The sequence below is a fragment of the Tamandua tetradactyla genome, chromosome 4 (genome assembly GCF_023851605.1).
Source record: "Tamandua tetradactyla isolate mTamTet1 chromosome 4, mTamTet1.pri, whole genome shotgun sequence".
In the NCBI taxonomy this organism is placed as follows: domain Eukaryota; kingdom Metazoa; phylum Chordata; class Mammalia; order Pilosa; family Myrmecophagidae; genus Tamandua; species Tamandua tetradactyla.
In genome coordinates this window covers 183,855,286-183,874,142 of record NC_135330.1, presented here as the reverse complement: position 1 = coordinate 183,874,142, position 18,857 = coordinate 183,855,286, and the positions used below count along the sequence as shown (strand labels likewise).

The 18,857-nt window shown below is 39.7% G+C and overlaps 1 protein-coding gene across 3 annotated transcripts in view; it reads left to right on the top strand.

The window, feature by feature from the left end:
• The window catches only part of GRTP1 (growth hormone regulated TBC protein 1), an 87,614-nt gene that overhangs the window by 46,735 nt on the left and 22,022 nt on the right, over positions 1–18,857 (top strand). For all 3 annotated transcript variants that reach the window (XM_077158744.1, XM_077158743.1, XM_077158745.1), the window contains 2 exons: positions 5,724–5,896; positions 6,006–6,191. In XM_077158744.1, coding sequence (XP_077014859.1) covers positions 5,724–5,896; positions 6,006–6,191 — 359 coding nt within the window. The remainder of the gene's footprint in view (positions 1–5,723; positions 5,897–6,005; positions 6,192–18,857) is intronic.

Sequence of the window (18,857 nt, the reverse complement as noted above, 5' to 3'; positions counted from 1 at the left end):
ACATTTGTTCCCCCTATTATTTATTTTTATTCCATATGTTCTACTCATCTGTTGACAAGGTAGATAAAAGGAGCATCAGACACAAGGTTTTCACAATCACATAGTCACACTGCAAAAGCTATATCATTACGTAATCATCTTCAAGAAACATGGCTACTGGAACACAGCTCTACATTTTCAGGCAGTTCCCTCCAGCCTCTCCCTTTCCTCTTAGATAACAAGGTGATATCTACCTAATGCATAAGAATAACCTCCAGGATGACCTCTCGACTCTGTTTGGAATCTCTCAGCCATTGACACTTGGTCTCATTTCACTCTTCCCCCTTTTGGTGGAGAAGGTTTTCTCAATCCCTTGATGCTGAGTCTCAGCTCATTCTAGGATTTCTGTCCCACGTTGCCAGGAAGTCATGTCCCAAGTAGAGAGGGGGAGTACACCCTCCTTTTTAACCCCAAATAGTTTCAAAGTCTTGGTTCTTTCATTTTCAAATGAAGTAAATCATTTGTTTTATAATAAAAGAAAAGACTTCCACCCTTTTTTCACTTCCTTGCATAGACTAGGCAAGTTAGTAGGTAGTCCTGGGCATATTGTGGTTAGTGATTACATTACTAAAATAATTTCACCATGCCTTTTTTTTTTTTTTAAGTTAAAAGTACCAGGCTAGGGGGGTGCAAGGGTAGTTCAGTAGTAGAATTCTCGCCTGCCGTGTGGGAGACCCAGGTTCAATTCCCAGTCCATGCACTTCCTAAACAACAAGCAAAGAAACAAGACAAAAAAATTTAACAAATAGTGCTGCAATGACAGGATACTCACATGGAAAAATAATGAAATATGATCCTGCCATACAGCATACAAAAAAAAAAAAAAAAACAGTGGTCCAAGATGATGGCTTAGAGTCACCCCCAGACTACCTCTTTTGTTGCTCAAATGTGGCCTCTCGCTCTCAGCCAACATGGCAAGCAAACTCACTGCCCTCCCCCTCTTTACATGGGACATGAATCCGAGGGGCGTGGACCTTCCTGGCAACGTGGGACAGAAATCCTAGAATGAACTGGAACTCAGCATCAAGGGATTGAGAAAACCTTCTCGACCAAAAGGGGGAAGACTGAAATGAGATAAAATAAAGTGTCCATGAGTGAGAGATTACAGACACAGTCAAGAGGTTATCCTGGAGGTTATTCTTACACATTAGTCTACTAAATTTATTTTAACATTTGTTCCCCCTATTATTTATTTATTTTTAATCCATATGTTTTATGTGTCTGTCAATAAGGTAGATAAAAGGAGTATCAGACACAAGGTTTTCACAATCACAGTCACATTGTGAAAGCTATATCATTATACAATCATCTTCAAGAAACATGGCTGCTGGAACACAGCTCTGCATTTTCAGGCAGTTCCCTCCAGCCTCTCCATTACACCTTAACTAAAAAGGTGATATCTATTTAATGTGTAAGATTGTGACAACTGCTAAGGAGTACTTTTTGGACTAATGAAAACGTTGTAAAATGACCGTTCTGATGAAGGCACAGGTCTGTGATTACACTAAGAACCACTGATTGCACTCCTGGGGTGGGTTATGGGGTACGTGAGTAGGTCTCAGTAAGACTGCCTTAAAAAGGGAAAGAGGCGAGCAGGACATTTTGGCGCGGCCCCTGCCAGCCGTGGGCCCTGCGCGCTGCTCGCCTGCGCCTTTAACCCCGGACAGACGGCTGATGGGCCAGACTGGGACTGTGGGGCTCTGTCCTCTCCGGCAGTTTGGAGGGTGGGCAAAGCCCGGGGTCTGCACGTGAGTAGGGAGTTCACAGGCTCGTTGGCAGAGGGATGGACGTGAAGGAGAAGCGGGGCCCGGGAGCCGCGGGGAGGCGCAGGCAACGCGACCTGGGAGCGTCCGGGTGACGTGTCAGGATGTCCCCGTGTAGACACGCGTGCGACGCGCTGCTGCTCTCGAAAGAAGATAGGAAGATGCGGCAGCCGGCCGGACACAAAAAATACTCAAGGAAAGAGTGCCCTGAGGAGGGAAGATGGAACGGCGCGGTGCGCTTCCCTTAATCCTTCCATCTCGGTGTCCTAGACCTTCGGTTCAGGCATGTAATTTAGGGTGTGGATTTAGCTGTCTTTATTTTTGGAAGCTGCCCTCAACTGGCCTCTAAGTGAGAACAAGGTCATGCTTTGCTTAGATTTTAGCCTTCATTCTCTGCAAATCTCCCTACTGGTCCAGGACACGGAGATCTTGTTGCTTCTGAGCTGGGTTTTGCCTTAGAGACATGGCTTGGCGTCCGCACTACTGAGATAGACACAGTTTAAGGAATCTGGACTTTTTTCTCCCCAGTTGGAATGGAATGTTGCCCAATTAAAAGGTGGAAGAAAAGAGAGAGAGAAAGAGCTAATAGCTCAAAGACCCAAGAGATAGAATATAATTTGAAAGGGAAGGATTTTCTTAATCTTTGATATTTTATAACTGAATTGGCTTCTGCAAAAGTGTTTTCATTATACATTGTAGTAAGCACACTTTACTGATTACTTATACTTTGAAAACTAGGGACTGTGATGTATATCAGTATCTACAATAATTCTCTTTTAACCAAAATATTTTTTTAAATCTCTCCTCTCCCTGCTGTGATGAATAACCAAGACTGCAGAGGGACAGCAGGACGTGATACTGTGTCTGCACACAGTGTCTTTAGCTGTCCTATTTTATGAATAGACTACTTACTGAATTCTTACAGCATAAATTAAGACTAAAAAGTTTTAAACTTTTTTAGCATTTTTTATTAATTAAAATTAACAACAAACAAAACATTGAGATATCATTCCATTCTACATATACAATCAGCAATTCTTAGTATCATCACATAGTTGCACATTCATCATTTCTCAGAACATTTGCATCAATTTAGAAAAAGAAATAAAAAGGCAACAGAAAAAGAAATGAAATGATAACAGAGAAAAAAAAGATTATACATACCATACCCCTTACCCCTCGCTTTCATTTACCACTAGCATTTCAAACTAAATTTATTTTAACATTTGTTCCCCCTATTATTTATTTTTATTCCATATGTTCTACTCTTCTGTTGATAAAGTAGATAAAAGGAGCATCAGACACAAGGTTTTCACATTCACAGAGTCTCATTGTGAAAGCTATATCACTGTTCAATCATCATCAAGAAACATGGCTACTGGAACACAGCACTACATTTTCAGGCAATTCCCTCCAGCCTCTCCACTACATCTTGAGCAACAAGGTGATATCTACTTAATGCATAAGAATAACCTCCAGGATAACCTCTGGACTCTGTTTGGAATCTCTCAGCCATTGACACTTAGTCTCATTTCACTCTTCCCCCTTTGGTCGAGAAGGTTCTCTCAATCCCTTGATGTTAATTCTCAGCTCATTCTAGGGTTTTTCTCAGTCCCTTGATGCTGAGTCTCAGCTCATTCCAGGATAAGACTAAAATTTATTGCAATACATCAATAATTATTATTCCTAATAATGATAATTATTGCGAAGAAGTTAGGCTAGAAACTCAAAAGTTCCTGGGTGAGAAAGGCGTTCACTGAAAAGAAAGATAAGAGAGATCTCCTGTTGGAAGTGGGCTTCGAGCCTGTGTTAGCAGCTGGAAGGGGACCTCCAGCTGCCAGCCTGTGCCGCAGGCAGTTTTAGGATGGAGAACAGAGAAGTCGAGAGGATGGGGCGGTACCCAGAGCTCTGCCTTAGCAGGGACATAATTTGGTTTCCTTATTTTGACAGCCGGCGGCCCCCAGGCAGCATTGACAGGAGTAAAAGTGATTTCTCCAAGTTAAGCCATCAGTCCACAGTTGGAATAAGTGAGAAAATAAAGTCAGATTTAATATTGCCTTCTGCTTTTCTGCATTTAATAGGTGTTAGGAAGTTTGACTTATTCTGCTAGAATTTTTCGTAAATGTCATGAAGTATCCTTAGCCATCAATCAAAGTCTTCAAACGTTGTTTATGTTTGAAGAAAACATGGGGGATTTCATGGGGCCACAGAAGGGCAAGTCCTCTGAGAGCCCAGCGGCTCCCCTTGTAGGAACCTACCCCACCTACACACGCGAGGGTGTCTTTACTGTGGCATTGCTTCTAACAAAGAATTGTCACCAACCTCAGTGTCTGTTAGCGGAGAGCTGGTAAGGGACATCGTGGTTCGGTCACACATAAGTGTGCTTTGTGCTGTTAAAAAAAAAAAAAAGAGAGTGCAGTAAATCTATTTGACGTGATATGAAAAGTTGTCCAAGGAAATTGTTAGTGAAAAAAAAAAAAGCAACTTTTAAGACAGTATATAATATAATCATCTTCGTAAAATAAGTAAATAAGTATGTATGTGTTTATGTAGGCTATGTGAATCGTTCAGGAGAAGGCATGTGTTCATAGTGACTGGCTGTTTACGTGGGGAGGGCAACTTACAGTTTTTATTTTATACGCTTCTGTAATGTTCAAATTCATGGCAAGTATATGTCATCTTCATAAACAAAATTATATGTTGAAAATAGAAATACAAAGGACCACAAAAGTTGAAAAGAAAAGAAAGCAATGCACAGAGCCTGACTGGGAAGGTGGAAGGGGGCTGGGGAGGTGGCCAGGTTTCTATCGGCCCCCAGGGAAGGAGCTGTCCTGTGACACAGTGCTGAGGAGAAGGAGTGGCTGGGTGAGGGCAGGTTGGGTGGGAAATCAGAGCAGATGCCTGCTGGGTGCTCAGGAGGCATTTCCCACACATGCCAGTTCAGAAATCCTCCCCGCATTGGAGAAGCCATGATCCCTACTGCCTGGCCATCTCACAAGCCAGAAACCCGCCTGCCATCCACAGCACACATTTTAATAACCAACCACACGGTTAGATTGTATTTAGAACATTCTTTATATATGTATTTGTGTCTTACAACACTAGCGATTGAAGGGGTCCATATTTCATGTCCTCATTTTGGGCCTCAGAGATACAAGGCTGAAGTGCGGGGGCCCAGCCAAGTAGCCTGCACAGATCACACTTGGCTCTTCCTGGGCCAGTTTCTGAATCTCCTTGATTTATGTCCTTGTTTATAGTGTGGAGATAACACCACTAAGTCCCGGGGTCACTTGTCCCTGGAAGCCCTACCTTCTAGGTCCAAGTCTCATGGACCTCCCTTGGCCTCTAATAGCTTCTCACACATAGGCAACCCAGCTTGCCTCTCTAGCCCAAGGAAATGCAGCTGGCGTTTACTCCTCCTCCCCCGCCCCTCCCTCTTACCCTCCCTCCTTCTTCCCTCTCCTCCCCCTCTCCCCCACTCCCCTCACAGCTGGGTTGCTCCAGCATTCAATTTTACAGCCCTTATCTGGGCAACTGAAATCAGGAGTGGTTATTTGTTGCTACTGGGACTAACCCTTCCATGGTAGTGACTGGAAAAAAAGTAGCTGCTATTTGCAGATTTTAACTGATGCCCAGCAGTGGGCCTTGGCCGGGCTGGGCGTCCAGCCTCAAAACTCCATAGCTCCCCCTTGCGGACAGCCTGGGAGGCCTTGCTTCACTTCCATTCACCAAGAGCTGCTGCCTTTCCCGACTTGGGGCTGTGCCTCTGTTTTCTTCCTCTTTTAATTGGCCCTTTCCTTTTTTGAGAAGGAACCTGTGTGAGTAGTCTTCTTTTAGTCTCAAAGGAGAATGATGCCGTCAGTTGGGGCTTGCTTCTTGATGGGTCTAATTTACGTCTCGCTTTCTTCTTCTCTATGAAAGATTACTATAGCCCAGCGATGCTGGGTCTGAAAACGGACCAGGAAGTGCTCGGTGAGCTCGTAAGGATGAAGATTCCAGCAGTGGCAGAGCTGATGGACGGCCACGGTGTCCTGTGGACCCTGGTCGTGTCTCGCTGGTTTATTTGCTTGTTCATCGATACCCTGCCTGTGGAGGTAAGAGAGGAAATGCACTGCCTGGAAACTCTCTTAGGACATCACTGAACTTCTGCAGTCTTCTTAGGTCACGTTGTGATTCTTCTAACATCTGTTTTTCTTTCTATAGACTGTGCTCCGAATTTGGGATTGTTTATTCAATGAAGGCTCAAAAATTATTTTCCGGGTGGCCTTGACGCTAATTAAACAGCATCAGGCTTTAATTTTGGAAGCCACCAGTTTTCCAGATATTTGTGATAAATTTAAGCAGATCACAAAAGGGAATTTTGTAACAGAATGTCACACATTTATGCAGGTAAGTGCTAGCTTTAGCTTTACCCCCACCCCCCACCCATTTTAACCACTTTCATGTGTGTAATTGAGTGATATTAATCACCTTGATAAGTTGTACTGCCCTCGCCACCATCCAGTTCCAGAACTTTCCCATTCACCTTATGCAGAAAACCTTCACCTTATGCAGAAAACCTACACCCATTGTGTATTAAGTCCCCATTCCCTCTGCCCCTGCCTCTGGTAACCTACACTCTACTTTCTGTCTCTATGAGCTTGCATTTTCTAACTTCATGTAAATGGAATCATCCAGTATCTGTCCCTTTGTGTCTGATTTTTTTCATTTAACTTGTCCTCAAGGTTCATCCATGTTGTGGCATGCATCTAAACTTCATTCCTTTCAACAGCTGAGTAACAAACCATTGTATAAATATATCACGCTTTGTTTAGCCTTTCATCTGTCAGTGGACACTTGGGTTGTTCCCACCTGTTGGCTGTCGTGTAAAACTGCTGCAATGAACACTGGTGTGCAAGAATCTGTTTGAGTCCCTGCTATCAGTTCTTTCAGATATCAATGGGTAACATGGTAATTCTATGTTTAATTCTTGAGGAACAGCTGAATTGTTTTCCATAGTGGCTGCACCATTTTACATTCTCCCACAATGTAAGAGAGTTCTGTTTCTCCACATCCTTGACAATACGTATTATTCTTATTTTTAGTGGGTATGAACGGGCTCTCATGGTTTTGGTTTGTATTTCCCTAAGGGCTGCTGATGTTGAGCGTCTTTTCCTGTGCTTATTGACCTTTTTACATCTTCTTTGGAGACATGTCTGTTCCTGTCCCTAGCCCAGGTTTTCATTGGGTTATTTGTCTTTTTGTTGTTGAGTTCATTGGCTTTATTTTTAGCTTGAGCACAACCAGAAGAGAAAAGGCTGGGCTATTTGATATGCTTAGAAACCGTGCCAGGCTTAGAGAGAGTTTTGCTTCTCTCTGCTGCATTCACATATTTGGCCAGCACCTGAGCTATTTAATAGCTGGCTGTTGAACTGGTGGAGTGTCCTGTCTTTTCTCTCTGTCTTGCTCAGCAGCATCTCCTCCTGCCTCGGCACCAGATACATGCCTGCCAGTACAAGGTTCCTTGCACTGCTGTGGCTGTCCTCCCATACCCCCTAGCCTCGCAGTCAACCTCTAGGAGGGCTGTAGCCCTTTTCCAGTCCCATATTTTCTCCAAGCCCTGGGGACAGCAGACTCACCTTTGGGTTGTAGTTAACATTGGAGTTTCATTGGCTGCTCTCCCTCCTCCCCTGAGGCTAGGATCACACAGTGACTTGTCCCTAGGCAAATGAGCTGGCACTCCCTTAATTCCTTCTCTTTACTACTTGTAGAGCCAATTCAGGATCCCCAGAGTGTGGAAGGAAGCACGGGAGGTACTAGAACACAGACTCTGTCATGGTGTGTTCACGAAAGGTCTATAATAGAGGCTGCAACTGAGAAATTAAGATTGGCAAATGATTATGATTGCTGAATCATTATACAAGTGTTTTCCTTTCTATGTTGTAGAATAGGCAGAAGTCAATACCTGAAATTACTGAAACTCAGCTCGTCTTACCCTTGCGTATATTTTCTATTGTAACGGTTATTATAGCTTGGTCTCCACCCTATTTGCAGGTGCTGTAATGGTTGTCCTAGCCTGGTCTCACCCTGTTTACACTTTCTGTTGTAATAGTCATTACAGCTCGGGTCTCCGCTCTGTTTACAGATACTATGGTAATGGTTATCCTAGTCTAGTCTCAGCCCTCTGTCAGCTTACTATTGTAATGGTTACAACTCCATTCCTCCTTGCTTGAATCCATAAAAAGCCTGCACTTCATAGATTCAGGGAGATAAATTTTTGGGCTGATAGGCCATCTGCTCTCCTGCTTCACATGTAGCATTAAACTCTTTCCTTGAAACTCCAGTGTCATGGATGGGCTGTATTGCATTGGGCAGAGAATGCACCACTTTTTTCCAGCAAGAAGAAGGAAGAAGTCAGGGCTTTAGCATCAGCGAAACTTGTGGGTTTAATTTATCCATTCTTTAGTTCCTCACATGGGCCTGGGAGTTGGCAGTTTACTGTTGTTGGAGACTCATTGCCTTCACTTCTGCGGGTTTTTCCAGCTCTTCCCATAACTGCCTCCTTATATTTCTGTTCTCAGAGAGGGCTTTCCTGATTATCCTGTCTAAATTAGGGCCCCCTTTTCTTCTCTACAGTAGCACCCTGTTTATTTCCATGCTAGCACAAGTAGAGTCGCTCTTGCCTCTTGCCTGTCCCCCTCTGCAAGTTCAGCTCCCTGAGTGTGAGGGCTCCCTGCTGGTCCTGAGGCCAGGCACAGAGCCTGGCATATGGTGAGTGCTCCGTGAATGAATGAAGAGGTGAGTGGTCCCCAGCAGGTGTTCTGAGAAGTAGAAATGCATGGGGACTGCAGAACTAGGAAAGGGCTTGTGAGCCGATGAGGCAGAGCTGAACTGTAATGGGCGTATTTTAAATGGAATAGCGGGAAGAAGGTGAGAGCCTCACGAGCAAAAAGCACAAAGAAGAAATCACCCTGGTAAGATTTTGATTGAATGCTAGAAACAGAGGGACCTTAATGTAGAATGCATGGACTTTTTTACTTTTTATTTTGAAATAATTATAAACTCAAAGGAAGTAGCAACGATAGTCCAAAATATGTAGTACCTGTCCCATGTACCTTTTACCCAGTTTTCTTCAATGGTTACATGGCTTATTTATTTTTAGATGCCTAAAGAAATTATTCTCCCAAACACCTTGGCAGATAGCGGAAGCCGTGTAACTGGAATGGCAGCTTAGAGTTGGGAGACAATGAAAACTGTTGGACACCTAAGGGAGAGGCGGCATGATGGTTGGGGCTGCCTTCCTTCCTAAAGAACTGAGAGTGCTTAGCCAGAAAACATATGACTTGAGCTCCCTTTAAAGGCTGAAGGACTTACAAATGATAAGTGTCATTTAGCTTTATCCATGGTTGTTCTCAGACAAATAGGTGGAAGTTATAGGGAAGCAGCTGTGAGTGACACTACGTGAATAAAACCCTTCTGACGAGTAGTTGTATCCCTCCTACAGGCTAAAACTAAGGGGAGGTGGAGTCCTCACTTCTTCTGGAGGTCACCTGTCAGTTCATGGGGTGGGGGTGGGGGGGGAGATTCTGCATTTACATGGCCCAGCTCTCCTCCACCATTCTCTGAAAGGAAAGGCAGTGAGTGCTGATTTTTTTTTTTTTTTTAACATGGGCAGGCACCGGGAATTGAACCCAGGTCCTCTGGCATCGCAGGCAAGCATTCCTACCTGCTGAGCCACCATGGCCCGCCCAGTGCTGATATTTTTTGCTTGTACCAGGTAGTGTTACTGGATAAAGGCTGTGGATTCTTTTGTCTAACGCACTCAATAACCAATTCCCGGAGCACTGGAGTTTCAAAGAGTGAAAGAGTTTATTACAAAGCACATAGTAGGAGAGCAGATGGCCTAGCGGCCCAAAATCCATCTCCCAGAACTGCAGTAATTCTAATGGTTTTGTTAGAGAGAAGATGGCCAGGGTTTAGGATAATAAACACTGTGGCCCTAGATGTTTTAATTAGAGATGATCTAATTATTGAGCGTGAATAGATTGATTACATGCTTAATCACAGTTAAGAAAATGGTGGAGTATTATAATGAGATATAAGTGACTGTAGGTTAAAGTCTAAGCTACTGCTCATGTCAAGTGGGCCCACTTTGGTTAGATACATCTCAGTTATCAAAATAACTTTGAACTTGGAGTGGGTTAGTTCTGGGCTGACCCAAGACCCTTCATTAATAAACATTAGGGGCTGTCTTTAGTAATTACAAGACTCTAAAGTTGAAAAACTGGATGACTGGGTACAAATGAAGGTTAGTCACAAAGTTTCTACAATTACAGGGACAGAAGATAAAGGCTATACAATCATTATCAGAGATCAGGGCAGCTGGATTACAATTTAGAGATTTCAGCTATTTCCCTCTGTCTACTCCAATATACCAGAAAGCAAAAAGAAATGTCTATATAATGATTCAATAATCAAAATCATTCCTTAAATCCTTATTTCTCAGTTGCAATTCCCCACTCTCATTTGATAATTATTTCTCAATCTTGAGGGATATCTGGGCAATGATTCTCTAACTGCTTCAAGGCTGGAATGGGCATTGTTATTAAGGGGCAAAGGGTTGAAAGCTTCTCTGATATTGGAATGATCTGGAGGATTTAAGTCTCTGAAAAACAAACTTGATAAGTAAAATTTTATAGAGCCCAGGATGTCTTTCAGGGTTTTCAGGAATACTGTTCATTGGGTTTATCATATTGTGGCAGTTTGCGATATGGTAAACCAGTGGCAGCCAGTTTCTGGCTGAAACTTGCATTAGAGTAAACTCCAGAATGACCTCTCAACTCAATTTGAAATCTCCTAGCCATTGAAACTCTATTTCTTTTCCCCCTGTGGTCAGTTAATCCATGATGCCAGGGTTAGGCTCATCCTTGGAGCTTATGACTCATGATGCCAGGGCCAGTTATGCCCCATGATGCCAGGGCCAGGCTTACACCTCTGGAAATTATGGCCAACTATAAAATGGAATGTCAGAGTTTAGTTTAGAGAGAGACCAATTTGAGCAATAGCAGAGATGGTCTGGAGATAACTCTTAGGCACTAATCATAAGTAGGTTCAGTTTACTGTTACAGAAATAAGCTTCATAAGAGCAAGCCTCAAAGTTGAGCCTTTGGCTTATGTAATTGGGAGCCCTTTTAGCTTAAGAAAATGTCAAGGATTCCCCAAGTGGGGAATCTTAATAGTTCTATTTTTTCCAGTCCCTAACAGGACTTTGCAAACACTCCTTCATTTTCTGCCCCAAATATTCTAAATGCATCATGGTATAGCATTAACTTATATAGAATATTAAGATTTTATTTCTTATTCTAGGTTCTATATCAAATGAAGCTGAATTATGGTGTTTAAATAGACTAACTAGACAAATTAACTTAATGTGCTACAGAAAATTTAAATTTTGGACAGAATAAACATTTTTCTTTTATCTTGAATGAAAATTAAAGCTTTAAAATACAGACAATATATATTTTTTACCTTGTATATTGATTTACCTTGGTTCTAACCAGATCAATATTATCATATTTCTAATCAGAGTCTGATCTTTTTCGGTTTTGTTTTGTTTTTTAACCAGTTGCTCTATGGACTTATGTGACTTTTAGAGCTGGAGAACTAAATCTGAATCTCAGGTACACACAGATACTTAAAGTTACAAGATTATACAAAGAGAAAAGAACTTTAGAATTCAGTGATAGCACTTAAAGCTTACAATCTGAGGTTTAATTTTTATTTATTTATTTCGCATGGGCAGGCACCAGGAATTAAACCTGGGTCTCCAGTATGGCAGGCAAGAACTCTGCCTGCTGAGCCACTGTGGTCTGCGCTGAGCTTTAATTTTTATAAGCATTTTTATAAAATGCTTACTTTTAGAAATAGAAACATTAGACAGTTTTATATTAACAAACCATTAGACAGTTTTATATTAACAAACCATAAGCAGAGGTTTTGTTATGTTTCACTTTTACGCATTTATCAGTTATGTTAATTAACAGATAAAATATACTTTATATATTTGTCCTGCCTTTTTTATATTTTAATATTTTTAGTGAAAAATTTTCACTCACATGTAGTCCCAACATGGTATACAATCAGTGGCTCATAATATTATCACATAGTTGTGTATTCATTACCATTATCATTTTTAGAACATTTGCATCACTCCAGAAGAATAATTAAAAAGAAAGAATCTCATATATCCCATAATCCTTACCTCTCTTTGACCACTAGTATTTCAATCTACCCAATTTTTTACTCTTTATTCCCCATTATTTATTTATTTATTATCCTTATTTTTTTACTCATCTCTTGATACCCTGGATAAAACGAGCATTAGACACAAGGTTTTCACAATCACATGGTCACATTTTAACAACTGTATAGTTATACAGTCACCTTCAAGAATCAAGGTTACTGGAACACAGCGCAAGGTTTTAGGTACTTCCCTCTAGCCACTCCAATATACCATAAACGAAAAAGGAATATCTATATAAATGCATAAGAATAACCTCCAGGATAAGCTCTCCATCTTTTTAAAAATTTTTTTCCTTGTTACAGATGGCGCTCTGACCACATATACTTTTAGAAAAGCATTAGAGCAAAGCAGTGCAACTGATAATTTGCTGTTTCTATGATCTTTAGCTTTTTTTAAGTTCTTAATTGTATAAAATAACATATATACAAAGCAAAGGATAAAAGCAATAGTTCCCAAAGCACTCTTCAACAAATAGTTACAGGACAGGTCCCAGAGCTTGCCAAGGGTCACCATACCATTATCTCAGATTTTTCCTCCTAGCTACACTAGAACACTGGAGGCTAGAAGGAATAAATATATTTTTTATCATCACAATTGAGCTTTTTTTCTTTTTTGTGAAAAATAACATATATACCAAAAAAACCCCAATAAATTTCAAAGAACAGCACCAAAATTAATTGTAGAACAGATTTCAGAGTTTGGTATGGGTTACAATTCCACAATTTTAGGTTTTTACTTCTAGCTGCTTTAAGATACTAGAACTAAAGAAATATCAATATAATGTTTGAGTAATCATACTCATTTGTTAAACCATAGCTTCTTTGTATAACTCTGATATTACCTTTGATCTCTCTCCCACACTTTAGGGGCGTCTGGGGTATGGCCATTCTAAATTTTTCATATTGGAAGGGCCTGTCAATAATATGGGGTAGAGAGATGGAACTAGCTGATGTTCTGGAGAGACTGGCCTCTCTAGGTTTCAGGACTTACCTGGTCCAGGGATCCATCTGGAGGTTGTAGGTTTCTGGGACGTTACCCTAGTGCATGGAACCTTGGTAGAATCTTTATATTGCCCTAGGTGTTCTTTAGGATTGGCTAGAATTGCTTTTTGGGTTTGACAAGTTGCAATGTCTATCTGAAGCTTGCGTAAGAGTGACCTCCAGAGTAGCCTCTTAACTCTACTTGAACTCTCTCAGTCATTGATACATTATTTGTTACACTTCTTTTCCCTCTTTTGGTCAGAATAGCATTGTTGATCCCGTGATGCCAGGGCCAGACTTATCCCTGGGAGTCATATGATCTATAACTTTTTAAGAATAACTAAAACCATGACTAACACTACCATACCATTGCTTAACATCATACACATAACATGGACAATGAGAACATTGTCAAATTTTTAAGGATTTATACAATCTCTAAATATTTGAATGATGTTCTTTTACCTATACAAATTTAGCCAGCAACAGGGTAGAAAATTCCTTTTGACCTCTATAATACTTCCCAGATACCTCCCATGCATAGGGCAAATTATTTTAGCACCTTACTTAATACAAGGTGAAAGAACAAATTATTTGTAACAGTTTTTCCTTTAACAGTGAGAAAACCTGTCTCCTGAAATAAAGGATGTTAAGGCCAACATAAACATTTTTTTCTGATGTAAAATCTTTGTTTTCTAGGCGGAGTGCTTAGATGATTAAAAACTTAAAAAAACAAACAACTTTATATTAAGAGCAGACTAACTCCATGTTATTTTAACAGGAAGAAAACTAAAGTTTAGTTTTGTACAAATACCCAGCTTGACACAAAAGCTTTCTTTTTAGACTTATTAAATTTTGTTCAGCACTTTGACTATGACAGATAATTCATTTCATGAACTCCTTTTTTACAGCTCTCTACATTCATTCAGAATTTATAGTCAACAATGACTATGACAAACAAAATTCATCTCCTTCAGCTCTCCACTATTTTCTGTATCCATTCAGGCCATGTAGTCAAAAATGACTATAACAAAAAAATCCATTTTGTTAAACCTTCTATCACCTTCCTTATCCATTCCACCTATAGATTTTTTAATTAATCCAGACTGCACATAATCAGAAATAAATTTGATAGTAAATTCACAGAACTTTTGAACCTCCATACCCCCTTTCAGTAACAGTATTGATGAAGGGGAGAAGAGACAGAGATAACTACAAAATAATGGAAGAAGGGAGAAATTTATGCTTGGTTTTGGAACACAGCCAGGTATTTATATACTTTATATTCCGAACACACAATTGACTACTTTACAGTACACCTAAAATCCCTGTCTAATTTCACACCACCTTCAAAGGTCAGAAATGCCCTCAAGTTTGAAATAAAGCAGCTTTTTTATATTTAAGGGACTTGTATCCAGAAAAAAAAACTCAATTTTTTTCTCAACATTATTTCCACCTGCTAAATATTACCAGAAATATATTAGTTTACAAAATTGTTATGGCTTTTAAGAAAAACTATTTCAGGGTTGTATTTATTTAAATGCTACTTTCTTATTTAGAGATCATGCAAGTGTCATCTCTTATATGAGGTCTTCTTAGGTCATTCTTTATCTTTTTCTTAAATTCTTCTAGCATTTTTATTCCTTTATTATTACTGCCTTGCACTATGCCCTTGTATAAGTCTATTTTAACTAGAATAAACTCTTCTAAGCTAAGAATTAGATTTTCTCTGTTATCTAACAAAAATATACTGATTAACATTAACAAAGCCACCATAAATTTAAATTCTTCCACATACTGAGATAACAAATGGCTGAGTAACCAAAAGATTCTTTAAAATCCAGGTAATCAAGGTTATTAAAAACAAAGAAACAAAAAAAAAACTATATTTTTTACTAAACTTGAATTCTAAAATAGAATATATTTGAAGCATTAGCATATTTTAAATTTTATTATACTTTATATGTGTTATTATTACTAGTTTATGTAACTTAACCTATCTAGTTAGGCTATTTTAAGAGACATTTTGATGTTGGGTTAATTTCTTTTTTTTTCTTTAATTAATAAAAAAAAAAGAGACATTTTGAGAATGTATTTATAATACTAGCTTATTTTATCAGTAAGCTTATGTAGATTTAGGGAAAACACACCCCAGCAGAATACAATCACATTTATTCAATTCAAAATCCATCATGAAATTCTTTTTATCAGAGGTTGAAAACAGTTTTTTTCATATGATCTTAAAATTGCAATTTTAAAAGTACATTGACTATCAAGTCCTAGAAAATATACTGCAATTGTTTAATTTGTTCTAAGCCTAAACCCAGGAAAACTTTTCCATATCTCCCAGAGATCTTTCATTTTACTTACTGAAATCTGATAATTAAATTTTCTTCAGTTACTCCTATCCCAAGGCTATTTATATTTTGATATGATCTGATTACTACAGTTACCATTGCAAAGGTATTGGGGGAAAAATAATACTAACAAACATAGCCTATTTTGTAGCAGTTTGTATTACTATTTCTAATCCCCAGGCCCAGTAAAAGAAGAATTCCAAAGCACACCTCCCCAGTCTTTCTGTGTCTAACCCTCCATACCTGCTTTAGATGACTAGGCCTTGGGGCAGGGATGGGTTGCACAGAAATAAACAAGGCTTGTTTTTGAGCTTGGATTTGAAAGTTTTAGGTGAGGGCCATAGAATTTTGAAAGTTCCTATGCCCCTCTTTAACTGTTTCCCATTATTAGATTGAAAAAAATCTTCGCTTTTTCCAGAGGTAGCCCTTTGGCAGTTTTCTGTTGCCTTAAGGAAATTCCAGGGGCAGTTTCTTTCTAATGTCCAGGTTTGTTTACAGGAATTATAAAACTAAGTTTTTTGTATCTTGCTGCTCAGAGAGTTTTACTTCAGAAGTACCAATTTATATAAAATTTATATAAAACCACCTATTAAGCAATTTGAATAGACCTTTTTAAAAATTTTTGGTACTTTTTTATTACCATCCAGAGGTATGAGAATATATATTGAACAGAGAGACAGACATAAATAGAAAGTTACTTATGCAAGAAACAGAAACAGAAATATTTTTGAGAGGGTCAGCTAAAGGACTGATTATATTATCTCATCTCATTTCTGCCTTTTTGCAGAACGATTTTAACTGTGGTATCTTTAATTTTAACTGTAATGATAATATTTTCATTTCAAATCATTGAGGCCATATAATGTTGCAGAAATGGACCCTTTTTTATAGACCTATAACTAAAATCTTTTCAGTTTTCAATATAGCCCAAAGTTTCCCTTTTTTTTAAAAAGAGAATTTCCATTATCAGTAACCAATTAGGAACACTTGACCAATACAAATACAGGAATATACCAATCAACAAATTTAAACAGACACTTAACACTTATTATATTTAAGTACCACACCAACTAATAGCTAGACTGAACACACCAACTAACAAGCAGGCATTAAACGCTTAACACACCAATTAACAATTAAATATTAACTTTTGCTATACACAGTTAACACACCAGCTAACACTTAAATAGGCCTACTTAATTCCATTAAATGCCAATTAATTGTTGGATTACTCATTTCTTAGGAGCGTATTCAACGGAGAAATTTAGGTCAGAGCTTCAGACCCAATTCAGCAAGGTACCCAGAAAACAGGTGTAGAGGTCACAGCAAGGGGAATCGTTCTGGAAGCCTGACCCAGGCCTAGGTCAAGGGAACTTGAACCACCGTATTTCCTCCCTGATCCACTTTTTCCCTGATGACCCACTCTCCTAGTCAGATATCCGGACACGGAACTGGAAACAACTTCTCACTTTGAAGCTTTTTAAGGTGCTCAGTGTCTCTGGAATAGCCAGCAGAACAGAAAACCCGACTGCTGAGCCTCTTGATGAAATTCAGTCCAGTGGCCCATTGGTTTCAATACATGAATGTGATTATAATGATGAAGAAATGTTAAATAAAAATCTGTAAAAGTAGTGAGATGGTAATTAAATCATGGTTCATGTGGAGAGGTTTGTAAAATAAAACTGGAACCAGTGACAGAATGTTTCACCTGGAAGTGTGGTGAGTTTTCCATCCTTGAAGTCTCCCAACGGGGGCTGGTGACCACTCAGTGAGCATGTTACAGGGGAACTTCATGCAACATCTGAGGTTACTCATAGGAGTCTGAACACTGAATTGAGGCAGAATCATAGCTTCCTTGTTACCTCTTTGACTTCTGGTAAGTTTTGTAACCCCTTTGACACTCAGTTTCCTCATTTATAAAATGGAGATCGTGCTAATAACTTCCACATCTAGTGTGGTGTAGTTGTTTAAGTTTGAGATGGAATCCACCTCCAACACAGCTCACTCTTTTTACTGTGTACAGTCCAGTGTTTTTTGCCATATGCTCTGATTGTGCAACTACCAGCACTATCAAATTCCAGAGCATTTTCATCACCTCAGAAAGAAACCTTGTTTTCAGTAGCCATCATTCCCCTCCCTTCCATCCCCTAGTGCTGGAAACTCTATTTTCTGTTTCTGAGGATTCGCCTAGAATTTTCATATAAATAGAATCACATAATATGCAGCACTGTGTGTCTGGCTTCTTTCACTTAGCATAATGTTTTCAAGGTTATTTAATTTTAAATACTATTTTCGCCAGTGTTTAGCAGAGTATCTGCACGTAGCTAGTGCTCTGGAAATGCTAGTATTATTAAGTTCAAGAAGCAGCCAGTGACTGACCTCACCAGAGCACATGTCAGGAGCAGAGTGATGGACTAAAACAGAAACCAGAATAGGCACAGACTTGGATAAAGTTGGGAAAGGCTCACATATCAGATTTGGAGAAAGAAGGGCAGACACCACATGTCAGAACCAGACTCTAGAAGGACTCAGTAAGATAAAACTTAACAGATAGGTACCAAGCCCTTGGCATTTGATCTGCTCAAGGTCAGGTATTGTGGCAGGTAACAGCACATATTAAAAAGAAAAATATAATGATTAAGCTCAGTGCAGCTCACCCGTGTGCCTGTATTGTAATACCAGCAGAGGGGCCCCGCCAAGAACAGGGTGTAACTGGAGCCCTGCTGACAAGAGAGCCAGCTGAGTACTGTTCCAGGTTCAGTAGTGTCATTGCTGAAAGAATTCAGGGAACAACAGAGCCAATAGGAATACACAAGTTTATTAAAGAGAGAGAGGAAAAACTGCACATTATTGGGATAACTCAGGCGTGCCCAAGGTAGAGATGTGTGCTGAGTGGAATGGGTAAGCTTGTTTAGGGAAGTTTTGTTGGTAGCAGATTTCCACAGTGACCTTTGAACACCAGGGGCTTGCATTTTTTCCATGCAAAAACATGGTTTGCATTTTTCAGGAGATAACTATTGACACACGTGGTCTCTGGTCACAAATTAAAAATTTGTCTTTGGGCAGATGTATAACTATCTTTATAACCCATGCTTTTGGTTAGTAACTAAGAGTGCTTTTGGCCCATTATTTTACAAGTTTTGCTGTGTTAGGGATTTTGGGGGCTTTAGGAGAATTTCTTGCTTCAGGGAGTTTGCATCAATTCCTTTGGAGCTAGATAGGAAACCAGAAACTTGCAGTTGCCCAGAGCTGGATAGGAGACCAAGGACATGCAGTTGTCCTATTCTATCCTGCTTTAGTCCCCCCCTGAAAGAGTTAAATCCCCTTAATCTTAAGGAGCGTTTGAGGGATGTATTTTTTTTTATGCTTTTACAGAGTTGAGAGAGTATGTGTAGAAATGTGCATAATTGTTGACAAAGTTGGAAGAGTTAGGGGA